Source organism: Podarcis muralis, chromosome 5 (assembly GCF_964188315.1).
Source record: "Podarcis muralis chromosome 5, rPodMur119.hap1.1, whole genome shotgun sequence".
Lineage (NCBI taxonomy): Eukaryota > Metazoa > Chordata > Lepidosauria > Squamata > Lacertidae > Podarcis > Podarcis muralis.
Genome location: NC_135659.1, coordinates 88,647,837 through 88,665,633, shown reverse-complemented (window position 1 = coordinate 88,665,633; position 17,797 = coordinate 88,647,837). Strand labels below are relative to the sequence as shown.

The window sequence follows — 17,797 nt, the reverse complement described above, 5'->3', positions numbered from 1 at the left end:
AAATTACATACTGGAATGCCGCTCTAGACCACATGTGCTCCCATGGCCCTGCAATTGATTACTCTTACAAGTGAGTCCCATAGAGTTCAACGTGACTTACTCTCTAGTAAGCTTGTTCACAATTGCTTCATGTACAATTGCCACTGGTAGCTATATTATGAGTTTTATTTAAGGCAGGGCTGGGCAGCCCCTCCAGATGTTGTTGGACTCCCAACTTCCCTCTGCCCCGGCCAGGTATGTCCAACAGTCAGGCACAATGGGAGCTGTAGCTTCCCCATCCCTGTACAGTGGTACCTCGGGTTAAGTACTTAATTCGTTCCGGAGGTCCGTTCTTAACCTGAAACTGTTCTTAACCTGAAGCACCACTTTAGCTAATGGGGCCTCCCGCTGCCGCCATGCCACCAGAGCATGATTTCTGTTCTCATCCTGAAGCAAAGTTCTTAACCTAAGGTACTATTTCTGGGTTATTGGAGTCTGTAACCTGAAGCGGATGTAACCCGAGGTACCACTGTATTAAAGGTATTGGAGCCGTGAAACCCTTTGCACCTAGTTGTTCAACTCCCAGAAACTGTGTGACTTTAAGAATTGATCTTGGCTCTAGTCTTTGCACCTGAATCCATTTGCAATGCAGAGGAGGAGAAAGGCCTGAGCTGATAGGACAGTGACTGTAGAAAAAGCCTGCACTAAGGCTGCTACTGAATTCCTGCTTTTTTTCTGGAGTTCCAAAGAACTCTGCAAATTGGTTTGGTCTATTAGGTAATGAACTATGACTATAGGAGTTGCAGGGTGGGTGGGATGCTATGCCAAGTAACCTAGCTCTGTAGATTTTAAGAGAACAAGTACTTTCTGAAGGACATTAATTTAAAGATAATTGAATGCTTTCTAAATGATGCATTTTGAAAAGTTTTTGGGGCTGATATTTTGGCATAATTGCTTGTTTTATGTGATGGGCTTTCAATTACCTGGGATTAGACATCATTGCTCTAGTTCATGGGTAGGTAAACTAAGGCCCGGGGGTCAGATGTGGCCCAATCGCCTACAAAATCTGGCCCACAGACAGTCCAGGAATCAGCGTGTTTTTACATAAGTAGAATGTGTCTTTTTATTTAAAATGCAATTCTAGGTTCTTTGTGGGGCCTGTATGGTGTTTTTACATGAGTAGAATGTGTGCTTTTATTTAAAATGCATCTCTGGGTTATTTGTGGGGCATAGGAAATCGTTCATTTATTTTTTCAAAATATAGTCTGGTCCCCCACAAGGTCTAAGGGACAGTGGACTGCCCCCCCCCCCCCGCTGAAAAATTTGCTGACTCCTGCTCTAGTTGAACCAATTCCCGTTCAACAAAGAGGGTATATAAGCTGCTGGGGGTATTAACCAGATTCTCACTCCCCATCCTGCCTCAACCAATTTAAATGAGAAGGTAAATCAAAGGATTCCTGTTCCATACAACAATGCATTTCAACTCCATACAGGTACTCCTGGTGCTTTCCTTTGTTGCAATTCCCAGAGTGATAGCAGTGTTGATGTAATGCAGCAAAAAAATAAAAGTGTTATGGAGATTGGCTGTAGCTCAGTGTTAGAATAACTGCTTTGAATGTAAGAGGTCTGAGAGTCTCTCCTAGGCAGAGGTACCAGCTTCTCCAGAGGATTGAGAGGGCCCAGTGAGATATTGTATAGAGGTAGGGGCAGAGCTGAACATCCTATGAAAACTGAGAGGGGCTGGCCCCCTCAAAAAATACTTGGGGGGGGGGCAAAACTGCTTCAGTCCCTAGGAGTCATCAGCTTTTCTCCCAGGCATCTCCAAGATAGTACTGGGAAAGACTTCCACCTGAAACCATGCAGAGACACTGCTGGTCAATGTAGACTGGGTCTGGGCAATCTCAGGTATTTGTATGTATGGCCATCTTCTCCCCCCCCCCCCATCTGACGCATATCTCTGATCTCAAGTGTAGGGCAGGTAAAGGTGTGGCTCAAATGAACAAGTGGCAGCCTTAGAGTGAACTTCTGATTGTGTCTCTGCAAGCAGGAATAGAAACTGGAATTGGCAGCATTTGCACTAAGCAGAACTAATCCCTGCCCAAAGTGGGGCTTCCATTTAGTAGGAATTGTGGTAGCGGGGCATAAATCAAAGCCAGGGCTACAAAAGAAGATTTTGGAATGCATTTAGAGGCTGCTCCCAGTTTTTCCTTTGAAGCTGAATCACCTAATGTCAAGTGACATGACATCAGGAGATTCGAAAACTGTCCTCAAAAACGTATGTGATAATAAATTAGCAAGGCTTAATTGTAAGATGCCACAAGACTTGTTTACTTTTTCCTTGTGTAGCTCCTTCTTCCTGCATTGGAAGCCCAGCATAGCCTGTTGTGACAGTCAAAGCTCAGCTCAGGAAGAAATCGTAAGTTTTTGCTCTTTGTGTCTCAGGTTCTGGGGTGTATCGGGCCTTGCCCAAGTACCAAACTTCCAACATATAGCAACCCAAATTCCAGACAAGTTGGTGCAGGGGCATCCCTACCGTTTGGCAAACTGAGACAGTGCCCCCCCCCCCACAGTGGCAAATGCTGGGAGCAGGCAGAGGAAGCCCCCTGGGTATATTCCTGTCTGGAGAACAGAGCTGTCTGTATGCAACACAGCCTGCCTAGCCACACCCAAACCATCCAGTTGCCTGAAGTGCAGTGGATTATACTATCCTGTAATTAGTGCTTAAGTAAGATTCAATTGAGGGACGCGGGTGGCGCTGTGGGTAAAAGCCTCAGCGCCTAGGGCTTGCCGATCGAAAGGTCGGCGGTTCGAATCTCCGCGGCGGGGTGCGCTCCCGCTGCTCGGTCCCAGCGCCTGCCAACCTAGCAGTTCGAAAGCACCCCCGGGTGCAAGTAGATAAATAGGGACTGCTTACCAGCGGGAAGGTAAACGGCGTTCCGTGTGCTGCGCTGGCTCGCCAGATTTGTCACGCTGGCCACGTGACCCGGAAGTGTCTCCGGACAGCGCTGGCCCCCGGCCTCTTGAGTGAGATGGGCGCACAACCCCAGAGTCTGTCAAGACTGGCCCGTACGGGCAGGGGTACCTTTACCTTTACCTTTTTAAGATTCAATTGCCCCTGGGGAAGGTGTCTAAGAGCCCTGCTGGATCAAGCCAAAGTCCTATCCAGTCCAGCATCCTGTTTTCATAGGCAGCCAGATAATCTCTTGGTTCATCCCTTTATGCTTTTATTCCTAAAACAAAGATGGCCAGATCAGCGGTACAGCAGACACCTGTAAGAAAACAACTCAACAATGACAAAGGAAGATTGGAGCCAAAAGGTACGTTGCTTGCCGTTTTATACTGTATGTTGTTCTGCATCCCATTCACTTTTGACACAGAGCCAGCGTCGGGTATCCTGGTAAACTCTCTGGACTGGCCTGAGATATTTTGCTGTCAGAAGTGGAATACAAATGGAACCTTCCACCAATCAGTTGTACGCCAGAAGAGGGAGATGGCCTTATCGTGAGAGGCTTTCTGTTTTTTCCATCTTAGCAGAAGTTTATGCTTCTGTCTGAGGGAAACATATTCATTAATTAAGAGGGGTAAATTAGAGTTCCTATGTTTACTGAAAACTCTCTTCAGCTGGCTTTTAGCTTGCTTGCACTCTTTGTCGAACCACCTGGAAGATCCCACTGATCTTCTTGAGCCACTGTTCTTGATCTCAGTTCTCAAGAGGTCTTGCAACCTGTCATTCAAGATCTTAAATAAATCCATAGCCTCAGCAGCAGAGGTAGCTAAAATAGCGGTATGAATAGCCTTTAAGTCATCTGTATGAAGAAAGTGGGTCAGTGCTAGATTGAGTACTGGGGTCCACTTAATACTATTGCCTACAGTCACACCTAGGTTTGCATTACAGATTGAGTTTTGGGGGAAGAATGATTAAATACTGGGCCTACTAGTACCATTGTTGGAGGTAAATGATCGCTTTCAATATTATGGCCCACCTCAAACTCTATGACAAACCAATATGCATATTGTAAGGTTGCAATATAATGTATCACACTGCTTCCATGCTTTGTAAAGTGGGTATATTCCCCGGGCCAATCTCCCTCTGTCATACCACTTAATATTAGCAAGTCACTCCACCTTACAACTTGGGCTAAACAAAGCCCTGAATAATTACATCTATGATCTTTAGACAGACGGGAAGCACCTCTGGCAAAGTAAATATCTGGTTCCAGAATCCGATTGTAATGGGTGTACAAATTTACATTGTTGACTCCCATGTGTGCACTAAAATACCCTGCAATGATAAACACTGCAGTAGGATATAGGGATTCGATGTATTCTGTCTAATTTTCTAGTTCTGTCCAGATAGTATTTACAGTAGTTTTTTGTTGTTGTTGACAAGGTGGTATGTAGATGTTAATCAGCATTAAACATACTTTCAGAACTATAACCAAGACAGCAGTTGCAAACGGGTTGCATGGAATCATGGCTGCTGTAGTTGCATTCAACTTTGTGGAGATGAAACATGTTAGACCCCCACTAGTCCTGCCCCCTTTCACTGAGGGAGTGGCTGTCAATGAGTGACATTTGTATCTGTTAAGCAAAATGGAGACATCGTGCTAATCAGTTGCATCAATGTCGTGGCTGAAAAAGTTATTTCAGCACTTTGCGGCAGAGAATCTCATAAACCTATCTCATTGGGGGAACAATAATAAATGCAATAATGAGCAATTTGCCTTTTCATGATACTCAAAATAAGCTTCCTGAGGTAACTGCCTCATTCTGCCTGAGCTTCCTCCCCCTTATGATGCAACTTCCACCTCTCATCCCAATAGGCCCCAAACTTAGTAGGAAAAGATGGCTTCCCTTGTGCTTCAAGGGCAAGAGGCAAGATGAATTAGTTACTCCTTTCCTGAGGACTGTGTAGGAAATTTGAGGTCCACTCTTGCATTTCTTGGCTCTGTTCCTTGTCTTCTGCTTCTTCATGTCTTCTTTAGGATATCTTTCTTCTGTCCTGCTTCCCAAGAGCATGGTTAAACTATGGAATCTGCTCCCATAAGAGGCTGTGATAGCCAGCAACTTGGATAGCATTAACAAAGGAAAAGACAAATTCAGGGAGGATAAGGCAATCAATGGCTCCTAACTCTGATGACTATGTTCAATCTCCACTGTCGGAGGCATTAAGCTTCTGAATTCCAGGTGCTGGAAGCTGAAGGGAGAGTACTGTTGCCCTCGGGTCCTGCTTGCAGGCTTCCTATAGAGAACAAGATGCTGAAACCGATGGCCTCATCCAGTACTCCTTGTGTTCTTAGTGCTGCACTTACTAGTTCTTTCCAGAACTGGAGATCTTTTTTCTGTCTTGATTGCTTTTATATTTCTCTAATTCTCTCCTCCTTTAGTACAAAATTATGTGCCAGTACACGGATTTCCTTATTGCTCCCTTCTCTCTTAAGCTGTGTTTTACGATAGCAATCCTGTAAGCAGAGAAACAACGGCATACCTTCCAGCATATTAACAGTAATGTTTGGTTTGTAATGCTTTTGTAAAACCACTGCAGTGCAATTTAGTGTTTCCTCGGGAGGCTTAAATCACCTTGGAGCCTCTTGCACTGTTTGTGGAGGAGAAACATTTGTAATTTAGATTTTTGCATTCACTTGATAAAGCTAATTGAAACAAGAACTCCTTAGCTGCTTATGTAGAAAAACACCCTGAAAAAAGATGCCAAGTGTGAAGCAGCAAACATGGGCAACCTTTAGTCTTGGATTTCTTTTATAAAGCTATGTCACTATGCGTGTATGTGTTTTTATTGTAGGCAGAGCAACTATGAGTGGTAGTCATGGAATGGGTGGAGATCGCCACACCTTTCTGCTGATAATTTCAAACATGCTTGTTTTCTTCTTAGTGACTGGTTTTGTGTATTTCTGTTTGTAGTTATATAGAGCTTTCAGTATGATAGTGAGTTATATAAGCAAGTTTGCCCCCTCCCAAATGGAGGAAAATAATTCTTAAATTATGCTAGTTAAGGACGAACAAAAGCAGTTCAATTACATAGTCTGAACAGCTTTTGAAAAAGGACTTGTTAAGTATACAGTGGACCATCTAGTTATGTACCGCTCCGGATATGGAACTTTCGGGTTATGAATGCGGCAAACCAGGAAGTGTATTCTTCCGGGTTTTGCCGCATGCGCATGCACGCTCAATCATGCCATGTGTGTGCACAGAAGTGGCACCTCTGCTTATGGACTTTTCAGGTTGTGGACAGACCCCCAGAATGAATTTACAGTGGTACCTCAGATTAAGTACTTACAGTGGTACCTCGCAAGACGAACGCCTCACAAGACGGAAAACCCGCTAGACGAAAGGGTTTTCAGTTTTGGAGGCGCTTCGCAAGACGAATTTCCCTATGGGCTTGCTTCGCAAGACGACAGCCCATAGGGAAATATCCGGGACAGCGGGGAAGCGCAGCACGTCTTCCCCACTGTCCTCGGACCTCCTCCGAAGCCGGGCGGTGGGGCGGGAACACCTGCCCCCGCCGCCTGGCTTCGGAACGATGCTCCGAAGCCGGGCGGCGGGGAGGGAACACCTGCCCCCGCCGCCCGGCTTCGGAACGATGCTCCGAAGCCGGGCGGCGGGGAGGGAACACCTGCCCTCCGAAGCCGGGCGGCGGGGAGGGAACACCTGCCCCCGCCGCCCGGCTTCGGAACGATGCTCCGAAGCCGGGCGGCGGGGCAGGAACACCTCCTCCCGCCGCCCGGCTTCCCCCCTGCCTGCCTGTCCCGGAGGGCTTTTGAAGGCAGGCGGGGGGGGGAGCAAAGACTTTCGCCCCCCGCCCGCCTTCAGAAGAGGTCCAGGACCTCTTCTGAAGGCTGGCGGGGGGCAAAAGTCTTTGTCCCCCCTGCCTGCCTTCCCAGGGGCATTTAAATCGCCCCGGACAGCGGAGAAGTCCTCCGCTGTCCCGGGGCGATTTTAAAATGCCGCCAGCATTTTAAGATCGCCCCGGACAGCGGAGAAGTCCTCCGCTGTCCCGGGGTTTTTTAAAATGCTGGGGGTGGGAAGAAAAGCCCTTGTCCCCCCCCCCAGCCTTCAGAAGAGGTCCGGGGACAGACTGTCCCCGGACCTGGTCTGAAGGCGGTTTCCCTAGGAACGCATTAATTGATTTTCAATGCATTCCTATGGGAAACCGTGCATCGCAAGACGAAAAACTCGCAAGACGAAGAGACTTGCGGAACGAATTAATTTTGTCTTGCGAGGCACCACTGTAATTCGTTCTGGAGGTCCGTTCTTAACCTGAAGCACCACTTTAGCTCATGGGGCCTCCCGCTGCGCCGCCGGAGCCCAATTTCTGTTCTTATCCTGAAGCAAAGTTCTTAACCTGAAGCACTATTTCTGGATTAGTGGAGTATGTAACCTGAAGCGTATGTAACCTGAAGCGTATGTAACCCAAGGTACCACTGTAATTCGTATTTGGAGGGTCCACTGTACAGCAATTCAGTTACATGAAAATTATTTTAACTAGATCTATAACTACTGCCCATCACATTATGCCTCTAAGTTGGTGCAATTGTTGTTGCAGAAGAAAATGCATCTCAAGAAAATGCATCTCAAGCAAATGCCAAACGTGACTCTGGTTCTCTGCTTCCCAGGTAACTATTTAAAAGTGTCTGGTGATGACTATTACACTGGAGGAATCTTCTGCCATGTTGCAGTTAAGAATGGCTTTGATATTGAATTAGAAACTAGGTGTATCTTGTACACACATCGTGCTTTTTTCTGTGGTTCTGTACCTTTTGTCAACCTTTGCCTTTCTTCTAGTTTCTTTACAGGTGCAATATCTTGATGGATGTTTGTTTAATTTTCTCAGTGACATATTTGAATCATAATGCTCCTGATCAGTCATAAGAAAACTGCCTTGCATTTACGTGTCAGTCTACTCCAGCATGTCCTGCTGGACTACCTATGACACCTCTGCCCAAGTCTTCAGAGTTCTCCCCCTTTACATGCTACGCACCTGTGCAGATGATGCGAGCATGGTCACTGAGCACATTGGCCAACCTGCCCCTGAGCACATTGACGTGGGTTCATCATCCTGGAGGGCAGCAGTGCTGCATCAGAGATGGGGATTGTCCAGATATTTTCATGCTGGTAGAGGAAATGTATGGTTCTCTTGGTTTAGTAATTGATTTTAACTGCCGCCTTTGATTCACAGGAAAATGTGGGGCACCTCAGACTTTGAATTTGGCAAGCCACTTGGCAAGGGGAGATTTGGAGCGGTGTACTTGGCCCGGGAGAAAAAGACTCACTTCATCTTGGCCTTGAAAGTCATTTTCAAATCATTGCTGGAAAAATCTCAGCTAGAGCACCAGCTCAGAAGAGAAATAGAAATCTTAAGTCACCTCAGGTAAAGCAACTGAATGCAGAGGCAGCTGCCTCATACAGAATCAGACCATTGGATAGCCATCTGTCATGGATGCTTTAGCTCAGTGTTTCCCAACTGGTGTTCCGCGGCACACTAGTGTGCCGCGAGACGTTCCCTGGTGTGCCGTGGGAGGGAGGCGGGCAAGTCGGGCGGCGAGAGGCGGGGCGGCGGCGGCGAGGATCCACGTCGAGCCGGGGGCGGCTCCGCGGTGGTGGTGCCGAGGTTTCTCTCTCCATTCTCCCCTCACACACACACACACAGGAAATAACACAGGATCAGCTGACAGGACCCGGCCAATGGGGCGGCGGTGGGGCAGCGCGCGCAAAAGGGAGGAGCGCGAGACAGCGGACGAGGAGGAGGCCGGCATGTCCGGGCAGCAGCAGCAACAACAGCAGCAGCAGCAACTCCCGGCGACGGCTCCTCAAGCCCCGGGCAACCCTACTCCCTCACCGGCCTCGGCCGCCCTCCTGCTCCACCCGCCGCCGCCTCCTCCACCGCCGCCGGCCACCTCGGCCCCGCCGCCGCCCCCTCCTCCGCCCGCTATCGCCGCCGCCTCAGCTGGGCCCATGCCTGCCGGGAGCGGCGGCGGCAGCAGCAGCGCCCCGGCGCCCTTCCCTCACGGCGGCAACCCGGCCCTGAACGAGCAGGAGAAGGAGCTCAAGCGGCTCTACCCGGCCGTGGACGAGCAGGAGGAGGAGTTGGAGGAGTCCCTCAGTCCCTCACTTTGCTGCCTCCTCCCCCCCCACCCCCAAAGCTTGGAGGCAGTGGCGTAGCGTGGGGGGTGCGAGGGGTGCCGGCCGCACCGGGCGCAACATCTGGGGGGGGGCGCGAGTCCAGAGGGAAGGGACAAGTTCCTTCCTCCGCCGGGCTCCCCGCCGCCGCCACCAGCCTTGCGCCCTAGCGCGTGCGCGCCCCCCGCCGCCGCTGCGGCTGCGCTCCACTCACTGCTCGCAGGAGGAGCAGCCGCTGCAGCAGCGCCGACGCTGTGTGTATAAGCAGAAGCAGGGATGGTTTGTGCTGCTGGAGTGGCTTCTCCTGCTTTTGCAAAGCAGCGTAGGCGGAAAAAGGAGAGCGAGAGGCTGGGCAGCGGGCGAGGCAGCGGGAAGTGTGTGTGAGCGAGGCGCCGCCGTTGCGAAGCATGTTGTTTACATGCCAAGGGGTGCCTTGTGGAAACAGGGTGGCGAGGGAGCGCGCAGGAGAGGCAGCAGCAGCGCAAGGCTGACATAGGCTGAGTCAGCAAAGTTGGGGGCTTGGAGCAGGGATGGGGTTGGGGGGTGAGAAAGAGGCAGGCGGAAAAGGAGCCACGGGGGGGGGGGGGCAGCACAAGTGTGTGAGTGTGAGAGAGGAAGTGTCGGAAATAGTGAACCTTTAACAGCGCCTGGGGCAGTGCAAGTGTGTGCGTGGGAGCCACTAGGGAAAATTGATAGTGCAAGACAAACAGGCTGTGTGCTTGAAGCAGGGCAGGTGTGAGCGTGTGTGTGTGTGTGTGTGTGTGTGAGAGAGAGAGAGAGAGAGAGAGAGAGAGAGAGAGAGAAATGAGATGGGACACTACAAATATGTGTGTCTGTATGTTGTGAAATGAAAGCATAATCAATGCACATGCATGCTCTCGCTCTCTTTCTCACACAGACACACATAGAGCATGTGTGTTGAAACTGGCAAAGAGGATGTGAAAAGAGGGAGAGAGGAATTTTGTGTGTGAGAGACAGCAAGTGCATGGGTGCGAGTGTGAGTGCTTAAAAAAAATAAATGTTAAAAGATAGTTGCATGCCTGACGCCAGACGTGTACAGGGATATAAATCGCCGGGTTCTGGGAAGGATCGCTCTGTGAGGGGGTCGCTCTGTGCCCCCAGGATGCTTTGGGGGAGGAAGCCATGTTGCTTTACATGTATGGTACACAGAGCCTCAGTCGCTAAACCTAACCTACTTCAAGGGCAGGCTGTGTGCGTGGGAGAACCATGCATGCCAACTTGAAGTGCTTGGGAGGATAAATAACTAACTAGAGGGGAGCAAGGGAGAAACACCATATAGTGATTAAAAAACAACAACACATGGAGATTGTGAATACATGTAGACACCGATTTCTTTCCATACATCCAGTGGCGTAGCGCCACCGACGCCTGGCCGGGCACAGGCAGCCTCCGCACCCCGACGCCAACGCCATCCCCTCGGCCCAGCCACAGGCGGCGGCTGCTTCTGCCGACTGGGAGGGAGGAGAGCTCCGAGGGGCCTCGCCGCGCCCTGCGCTCCCCAAAACCCTCTGAGAGGAAGCCGGCGGGCGGGCGAGGGTCTCCCAGCGGAAGGGGGCGCCGCTGGCTCCGGCTCTCAGCGCAAGTCTCAGCCACAGGGGTGGGGGGAGGACGGAGCACAGCTGGAAGCCCCCGGACCGGCCGGGAGGAGGAGAGGCGCTCGCCAAGCCCGGATCTGGAGCTCCACCTACAGCCCAAGGAGAGGAGGGGGCGGGGAGGCGCCCGAGGGGAGGGGGCTTCGGCTGCTTCGGCCCGCGGGGGCTCCGCAAATAATAAATTTAATAAATTCATGCTGAGCCTTTGGGGGGGGTCCTTGGCTCCTTCGCTCGCCCCCAGCCCCAGTGGCGTAGCGTGGGGGTGCAGGGGGACCCGGGCGCAACATCTGGGGGGCGCACGCTCGCACTCAAGTGCTAAAATCCACGGGTTAGGGGGCACAAATTACTTGCCTTGCCCCGGGTGCTGACAACCCACGCTACGCCACTGCTTGGAGGTTCCCCGGCAAGGGGGAGGGGAAAAAATTGAAACTTACACTTTCGTGCGTCCCTCCCGGCGTGACGCTGCGCGCTGACATCACGGGGCTGTAATGGTGGTGTGCCTCGAGATTTTTTTCATCAAACAAGTGTGCCTTTGCCCAAAAAAGGTTGGGAAACACTGCTTTAGCTGAGATTCTTGCATTGCAGGGGGTTGGAGTTGGTGACCCTTGGGGTCCCTCCCAACTCTATGATTGGTTCATCCAGTACTATGTCTGTGTTAACTGGCAGCAGCTCTGAAGTTTCAGACAGTAGTCTTTCCTAGCATCACCTGAAGATGCTAGGCAGATTTTTTAATGTATCCTCCCCCATCCCCTTTTGTTTTAATGTATCTGTGTGGTTTGGTGAGTTGGTTGGTTGTAAGTCACTTTGTGTTTCCTTGGGTAAGATAAAGTGGCTAACAAATTTAATTACCGTATTTTTCACCCTATAGGACGCACTTTTTCCCCTCCAAAAATGAAGGGGGAATGTGTGTGCGTCCTATGGGGCGAATGCAGGCTTTCCCTGAAGCCTGGAGAGCGAGAGGGGTCGGTGCGCACCGACCCCTCTCGCTCTCCAGGCTTCAGGAAGCTATCCGCAAGCCTTGCAAGCTCGGCGGGAGGTCCCGCCGGCTCGCAAAGCTTGCGGGCAGCAGCCTGCAGCCCACAAGCTCGGGGGATAGTGGGGAGGCGGAGCGCCGCCACCCCGCTATTCCCCGACCTGATCTGAAGGCTGGCGGGGGGGGGGGGAGAAGCAATCTTGCTTTTCCCCATCGCCAGCCCCATAAGCTCGGGGGATAGCGGGGAGGCGGAGCGCCGCCACCCCGCTATTCCCCAACCTGATCTGAAGGCTGGCGGGGGGCAAGCTTGCTTCTCCCCATCGCCAGCCCCATAAGCTCAGGGGATAGCGGGGAGGCGGAACGCCGCCACCCCGCTATTCCCCGACCTGATCTGAAGGCTGGGGGGGGGGGAGAAGCAAGCTTACTTCTCTCCCCCCCCCCCCCGCCAGCCCCACAAGCTCGGGGGATAGTGGGGAGGCCACCCCGCTATTCCCCGACCTGATCTGGCGGCTGGCGGGGGGGAGAAGCAAGCTTGCTTCTCCCCATCGCCCGCCCCATAAGCTTGGGGGACAGTGGGGCAAGCCGCTGCCCCACGGAGGCTAAAGAGGCTGTCCCTGAAGGCAGAAGAGGGAGACGGAGCGCTCCGTCTCCCTCTTCTAGCTTGGGGATGGCTGCGCAAACCTGGGGGGGAAAGAAATTTTTTTTCCTTGATTTGCCGCCCCAAAAAGCTAGGTGCGTCCTATGGGCCGGTGCGTCCTATAGGGCGTAAAATACGGTAATTAAATCATCAGCATCAGCATCATAACAGCTACAAGGTAGGGCCTTCTGCATGCAGTGCAGATGCTTATCACTGAGCTAAGGAACCTTGCTATGGTTGAGCATGTTGAAGAATTGTAGTCCATCAGGATCTAGAGGGCCATGCGGTCTGCATACCTGCTCTATGCTAAATCTGTCAAAACATGGAAAGCCTCATTATCACCTCTAAACATTATGTAGATGTTATGTAGTCCAAAACATCTGGAGGACACCAGGTTGGTGCAACCCAGGGGTCTGCAACCTTTAAGACAAAAAGAGCCACTTGGACCTGTTTCCAAAGAAAAAACAACAACTGGGAGCCGCAAAACCATTGCGACATTTAAAACAAATATATCTCCGGAGCCACAATCTGACAGCGGGCGGGAAGGTGACGTCGGGACGGTGCGTGACTAATGCACGCACCGCCCCCATGCGACATCACAGCCAGTACAGCGCCTGCCACAGTGAGGAGTGTCGGGGCGCACAATGCGCCTCCTCCCCTGGCTAGTATCCACCCCGAAGCCGCGGCAAAGATGTAAAAGAGCCACATGCAGCTCCGGAACCGCGGGTTGCAGACCCCTGGTGCAACCCATGGTTGCCGCTGCAATCTTATGCCCGCCACCTGCCTAAGAGTAAGCCCCACTGAACATAATGGAGATTTGCTTCCAAGGGAGCATGCATTGATTGATCCAAATGCAACTTGTATCTCAATAGTATCTTCTTCCTGGATGGGGCAATTTGGGTATCTGCTTAGTACATTCATTTGTAGACCTTGTATACTTTGTCTACCTATCACAGGGGCTTACTTCTTATGTGACCTAAACCACAGGTCCTCTCCTTTTTTCCTTTAAACAAAAAAACTGCCTAGACACCCAAATATCTTAAGGATGTATAACTACTTCCATGACCAGACCCGGGTTTTTCTCATGTTGGAATATGCTCCAGGAGGAGAACTGTACAAGGAGCTACAGAAGAAAACACACTTTGATGACATCAGAACAGCCACTGTGAGTACAAATGCAAAGGCTACTGCTCTATGGGAGGAGCTGGCTGGAGACGAAGTAATGCAAAACATAGAACATATAGCTGGTGAGCTTGGAGTAGTCAATATTTATTGGCAGGGCAGCCTTTCCCGTTTTGCCACCTGGGGATTCAGTCACCCGAGGTGGCTGCTTCAGTCCACCTCATGGGTAAACCAACCCTGTTTGTTGGCCTAATGTGCCTCAGAGGGTGTAGATATTCCTTAAAGAAAACCTGGTAGGTAAATGTATTGTGAGGAGAGCAAAGCAAAGCCCGTTTATGTGTGTCTGTCTGTCTGTTGTCTTCTGATTTGGTTCTGCAGCTGCAAACCAACATACCGTCTATGATGTTGAAGCAGCTTTGACTGGCCCCAAACATTGTGAAATAACCAAGCCATGGTTTTCAGAGATGGAGAAGGACATTTGGGCATAAAGGATGGCATAGCCCATTGCACCAGTGCTTAAGGTCCAGCCTGTTAGCATATGGCGTTTTTATGCGACAGCAGAAGTTGCCTTTAGTGAGAGGAGTCTTTGACTAGAGCATGCCTTTCATTGGAAGGTAATCAGATTGAGACAGAGTATAAAATAAGAAAGCTTATGCTTATTAACAGAAGGACATTCTGGAAAGGGAAGAATTCTATAGTCCTAGCTAACTAACTAGTTGGAGAAACAAAGAATAACTAGTTGGAGAAACAAAGAAGCCATACTTGCCCCTTTGCTCTCAGAAGATACATCAAGGATGGCCTCATACTCAATGCAAGTGTGAGAAAGAAGTTGTAAACAGGTTGCAACCTAAAATGTATCAATCTAAACTGTAAAGGATATGGAGGTTAGCAAAGAGGTTAAAAGTACAGGGATAGTCTGGGAATCTGGAGGTCCTTTTATCTGTTCAAACTCCATACAAACCTCTTTCTGCAAGCTGAGTTGCACCCAAACTTCAGACACAGCAGACTTTAAGGTCATCCCCTGTGACCACAGATTTAAGTTTCTTATGACTTTGTTTCAGTTGAAGAAGTGGACTGAAGAGATTCCTTTTGAGAAGAGGGGGTGCATTGAATTTAATATTTACTTCCAGACCCCATTAGTTGTTCTCCAAATGAAGTTCTAGCCTAAGGATGAGAATCACCAAAAGCCACATTATCTTGGCTGGGGGGGGGGGGGGGGAGGTTGGAGTCTGCCTACCAGTGGCAGGTGGAGACAAATCACAAGTGGGTGGGGTCAGAGCATCACGTGCAATGGTCAAGTACCTTACGCCACGGGACAAAATATAGCCCTCCAAGCCTATTTTGCCCTTGTAACTCTCCTGTGCAACACCCTATTCCAGGGATTTTTTTCTGCTACTGACACAATGGTTGGCCAATCAGCGCTTTGTAAACCCAACTCTTTCTACAGTGGGAAAACCGTAAGTTTTCTCCCCAGACTCATAGAGGAAACCTTATTGTGCATTACAGTAGCAGTGAGTGCACTTTTAATCCAGTCTCACTGCTAAATTTATGTACAGTTGCATGCAGTCTTGGTTAACAGCCAGAATTAACTTACCTCTTTTTTTATTTTCTGCGCATCATACATCTACAGTATATGGAAGAAATATCTGATGCTCTGATGTACTGCCATGCTCTAAAAGTGATCCATAGAGATATTAAGCCAGAAAACCTCCTGTTAGGATTAAGAGGGGAGCTGAAGTTGGCAGACTTTGGATGGTCAGTGCATGCTCCATCGCTTAGGTATGTATACATATATATTTTTAAGAATTCAATACTGTTGGGAAGAGTCATGTGAGCAAAAAATTCACCTGCTAAATTTCTATTTGGCAACTGTGAAATGCAGAATAGGGTCAGTAAAATTCATGCTTTGGTTGGGAGAATAATGTGTCCTGTTAAAAGTGAACCTATTTTAAACTGGATTTCAACTGGCAATTTTAAACTGAACCCATTTATTTAAAAATAAAATAAAAAATAGGAGGACAACGTTCTGTGGCACTGCAGACTACCTTGCTCCAGAAATGATAGAGGGGAGTCCACACAGTGAGAATGTCGATGTGTGGTGCGTTGGTGTCCTTTGTTACGAGTGTCTTACAGGATATGCACCATTTGAAGCACCAACACAGATGGAGACTTTCAGAAGAATAAAACAGGTATGTTCTTCTGAACAAAAAGCTTTGAGATTAAATGGAATTTGCAATCTACAGCTTGAAACTTGGGCCCAAATCTTGATGGTTTATCCTTGAGACTTGAATGGGCACATTAGGTTATAGCATCAAGCTTAAGAGCCATGAGCCAGGGTAGCTAACCCACAATCAAGATCTGCCCCCATCTTGCCAGGTCATGTGGGCTGCCAGCCCCTGATGCTTTTTTCTCAAAATCTTGTTAGGAGATAACATCCTCTATTATTCAGAGAACAATTTTTAAAGGGCACACAGAGTGCTTAATCTTCCAATTAGGAAATAAGAGAGCCCCCTTTTTAGATAAGTTCTTTGATCTCAGATCTTAGCACTAAGTACCACAGTGCTAAGACTGAAGATGAGCCCTCTGCCTGTTCTTGAAAGAGTAAAAGGCAGGGTTTCCTCCCACCCGCAACACTGGAGTAGAAAGAGCAAGAAATGTGTGTGTATACCAGAGTTATGAGAGACTTCGTGTCTGGTGAGTGTTTGTGTACTGCTTGTTTAATGAATGCACATGCCTAGTGTGTGGCTGCTGGTACCTATACATGACCCGGAAAGCTGTCTGTGGACAAAGGCAAGCTCCCTCGGCCTGAAAGCAAGATGAGCGCCGCAACCTCATCATCACCTTTGACTGGACTTAACTGTCATGGGGTCCTTTACCTTTTTTTACCTTTTATACCCTGACCATAGCCCCACAGACATGTCACCCTTTGAGGGATGGCAGTTAACATAACCCTGTTTCTAGAGGTGCTGTACAAGATACATAATTGACAGTGTCCTTGTCCAACAGTATGAGCATCTTAGGGCAAAGCTGATGTGCAGATAGGAAAGCTGCATGGGGGTGGAGAAGCAGATAAACTGGCACTTGGGTAATGCATTCAAGTTGTTTTTTTTAAAAAAGGAGAAGACACAACTAGCTTCATAAGAAAATGTAACTTAAAACATTCTTTTCTTCCAAGGTTAACTTTTCATTCCCTTCTTGGGTGTCAGATGGAGCCAAGGACCTAATATCCAAAGTACTCAACCGTACACCTTCCCTGCGGCTTCCCTTGAAAGAAATAATAGCACACCCATGGGTTAAGACCAACTCTAGGAGAATCTTGCCACCTGTCTACAATGAAACAGAAGAGTAAATGCCTGTGTATATCCAGAAGGCTGTTGATTACTCCACATGTGCATCTGTCTTTTTAGATAGTTGGCTGCAATGTCAGACAGCAGCTGAACCAGAATATCAAGCTTCTGCTTTCTGCTAAACCAGGTGTGAGAAGCCAGTGCCCCAGCAGCTGATGTTGGAATCCATCTCCTATCTTCCCTGACCATTGGCCATACTGACTAGAGATGGGAGGTGGAGCCTAACAACATCTGGAAGGCCACAAATTCCCATCCCTCCTAAACCACTCTTTCACAAAGAATTATTGTTGCTACTTAGCTTTTAAATCTACTGTTAACTGTGGAACTTTTATGAACTGATGTAATGAGGAAGAAAAAAAGCTAAACTTTGTATAATTTTTAACTTCAAAGAAATAAACACTTGCTAATAAATCTCAGTCTAGCGGCAAGTTGGAAAGATGGTCCAGAGCTAATGTTTAAGTATGCAGAGCTTTCTCAGGATCACTATGTTGAAGAATTGATGTCGAAGCACATACTGTACCTTATTGTACTGCGGCCAACTTAAGTGTTTTAATACAGTGGTACCTCGGGTTAAGTACTTAATTCGTTCTGGAGGTCTGTTCTTAACCTGAAACTGTTCTTAACCTGAAGCACCACTTTAGCTAATGGGGCCTCCTGCTGCTGCCGCCGGAGCACGATTTCTGTTCTCATCCTGAAGCAAAGTTCTTAACCCGAGGTTATTATTTCTGGATTAGCAGAATCTGTAACCTGAAGCGTATGTAACCTGAGGTACCACTGTATTGAGAAAGCTTTCAAGTGCTCCAGAACACTTATGTCAGAATTAGATGTTCGGTTTTCAAGGAAAGGTGGAGGGTTCAAGATATAATGAAAAGGCCAAACATTTGCTTTGCGACAGTCTTAAGATGGAAGACACAAGGTGTTATGTGTATCTAGTTAGAACAGGTTGTACTAGGTGCAAAATGATTTTAGGTTCTATCAAGGGCTACTGCGA

At 48.9% G+C, this 17,797-nt stretch overlaps 1 protein-coding gene across 2 annotated transcripts; it reads left to right on the top strand.

Annotated features, from left to right (window-relative positions):
• The first annotated feature begins 1,303 nt into the window (after positions 1-1,303).
• LOC114599693 (aurora kinase C-like) lies at positions 1,304-17,242 on the top strand. 2 transcript variants are annotated; one of them, XM_077929325.1, is made up of 8 exons: positions 1,304-2,395; positions 3,221-3,296; positions 7,541-7,610; positions 8,174-8,365; positions 13,364-13,502; positions 15,090-15,238; positions 15,474-15,648; positions 16,867-17,242. In XM_077929325.1, the coding sequence occupies exons 1-8, from the start codon at positions 2,207-2,209 to the stop codon at positions 16,960-16,962; spliced, it is 1,086 nt and encodes a 361-aa protein (XP_077785451.1). In that variant the 5' UTR covers positions 1,304-2,206; the 3' UTR covers positions 16,963-17,242. The 2 variants fall into 2 exon arrangements, with proteins under 2 accessions (XP_077785451.1, XP_077785450.1); XM_077929324.1 differs by having other exon boundaries at positions 16,635-17,242.
• Positions 17,243-17,797: the final 555 nt, after the last annotated feature.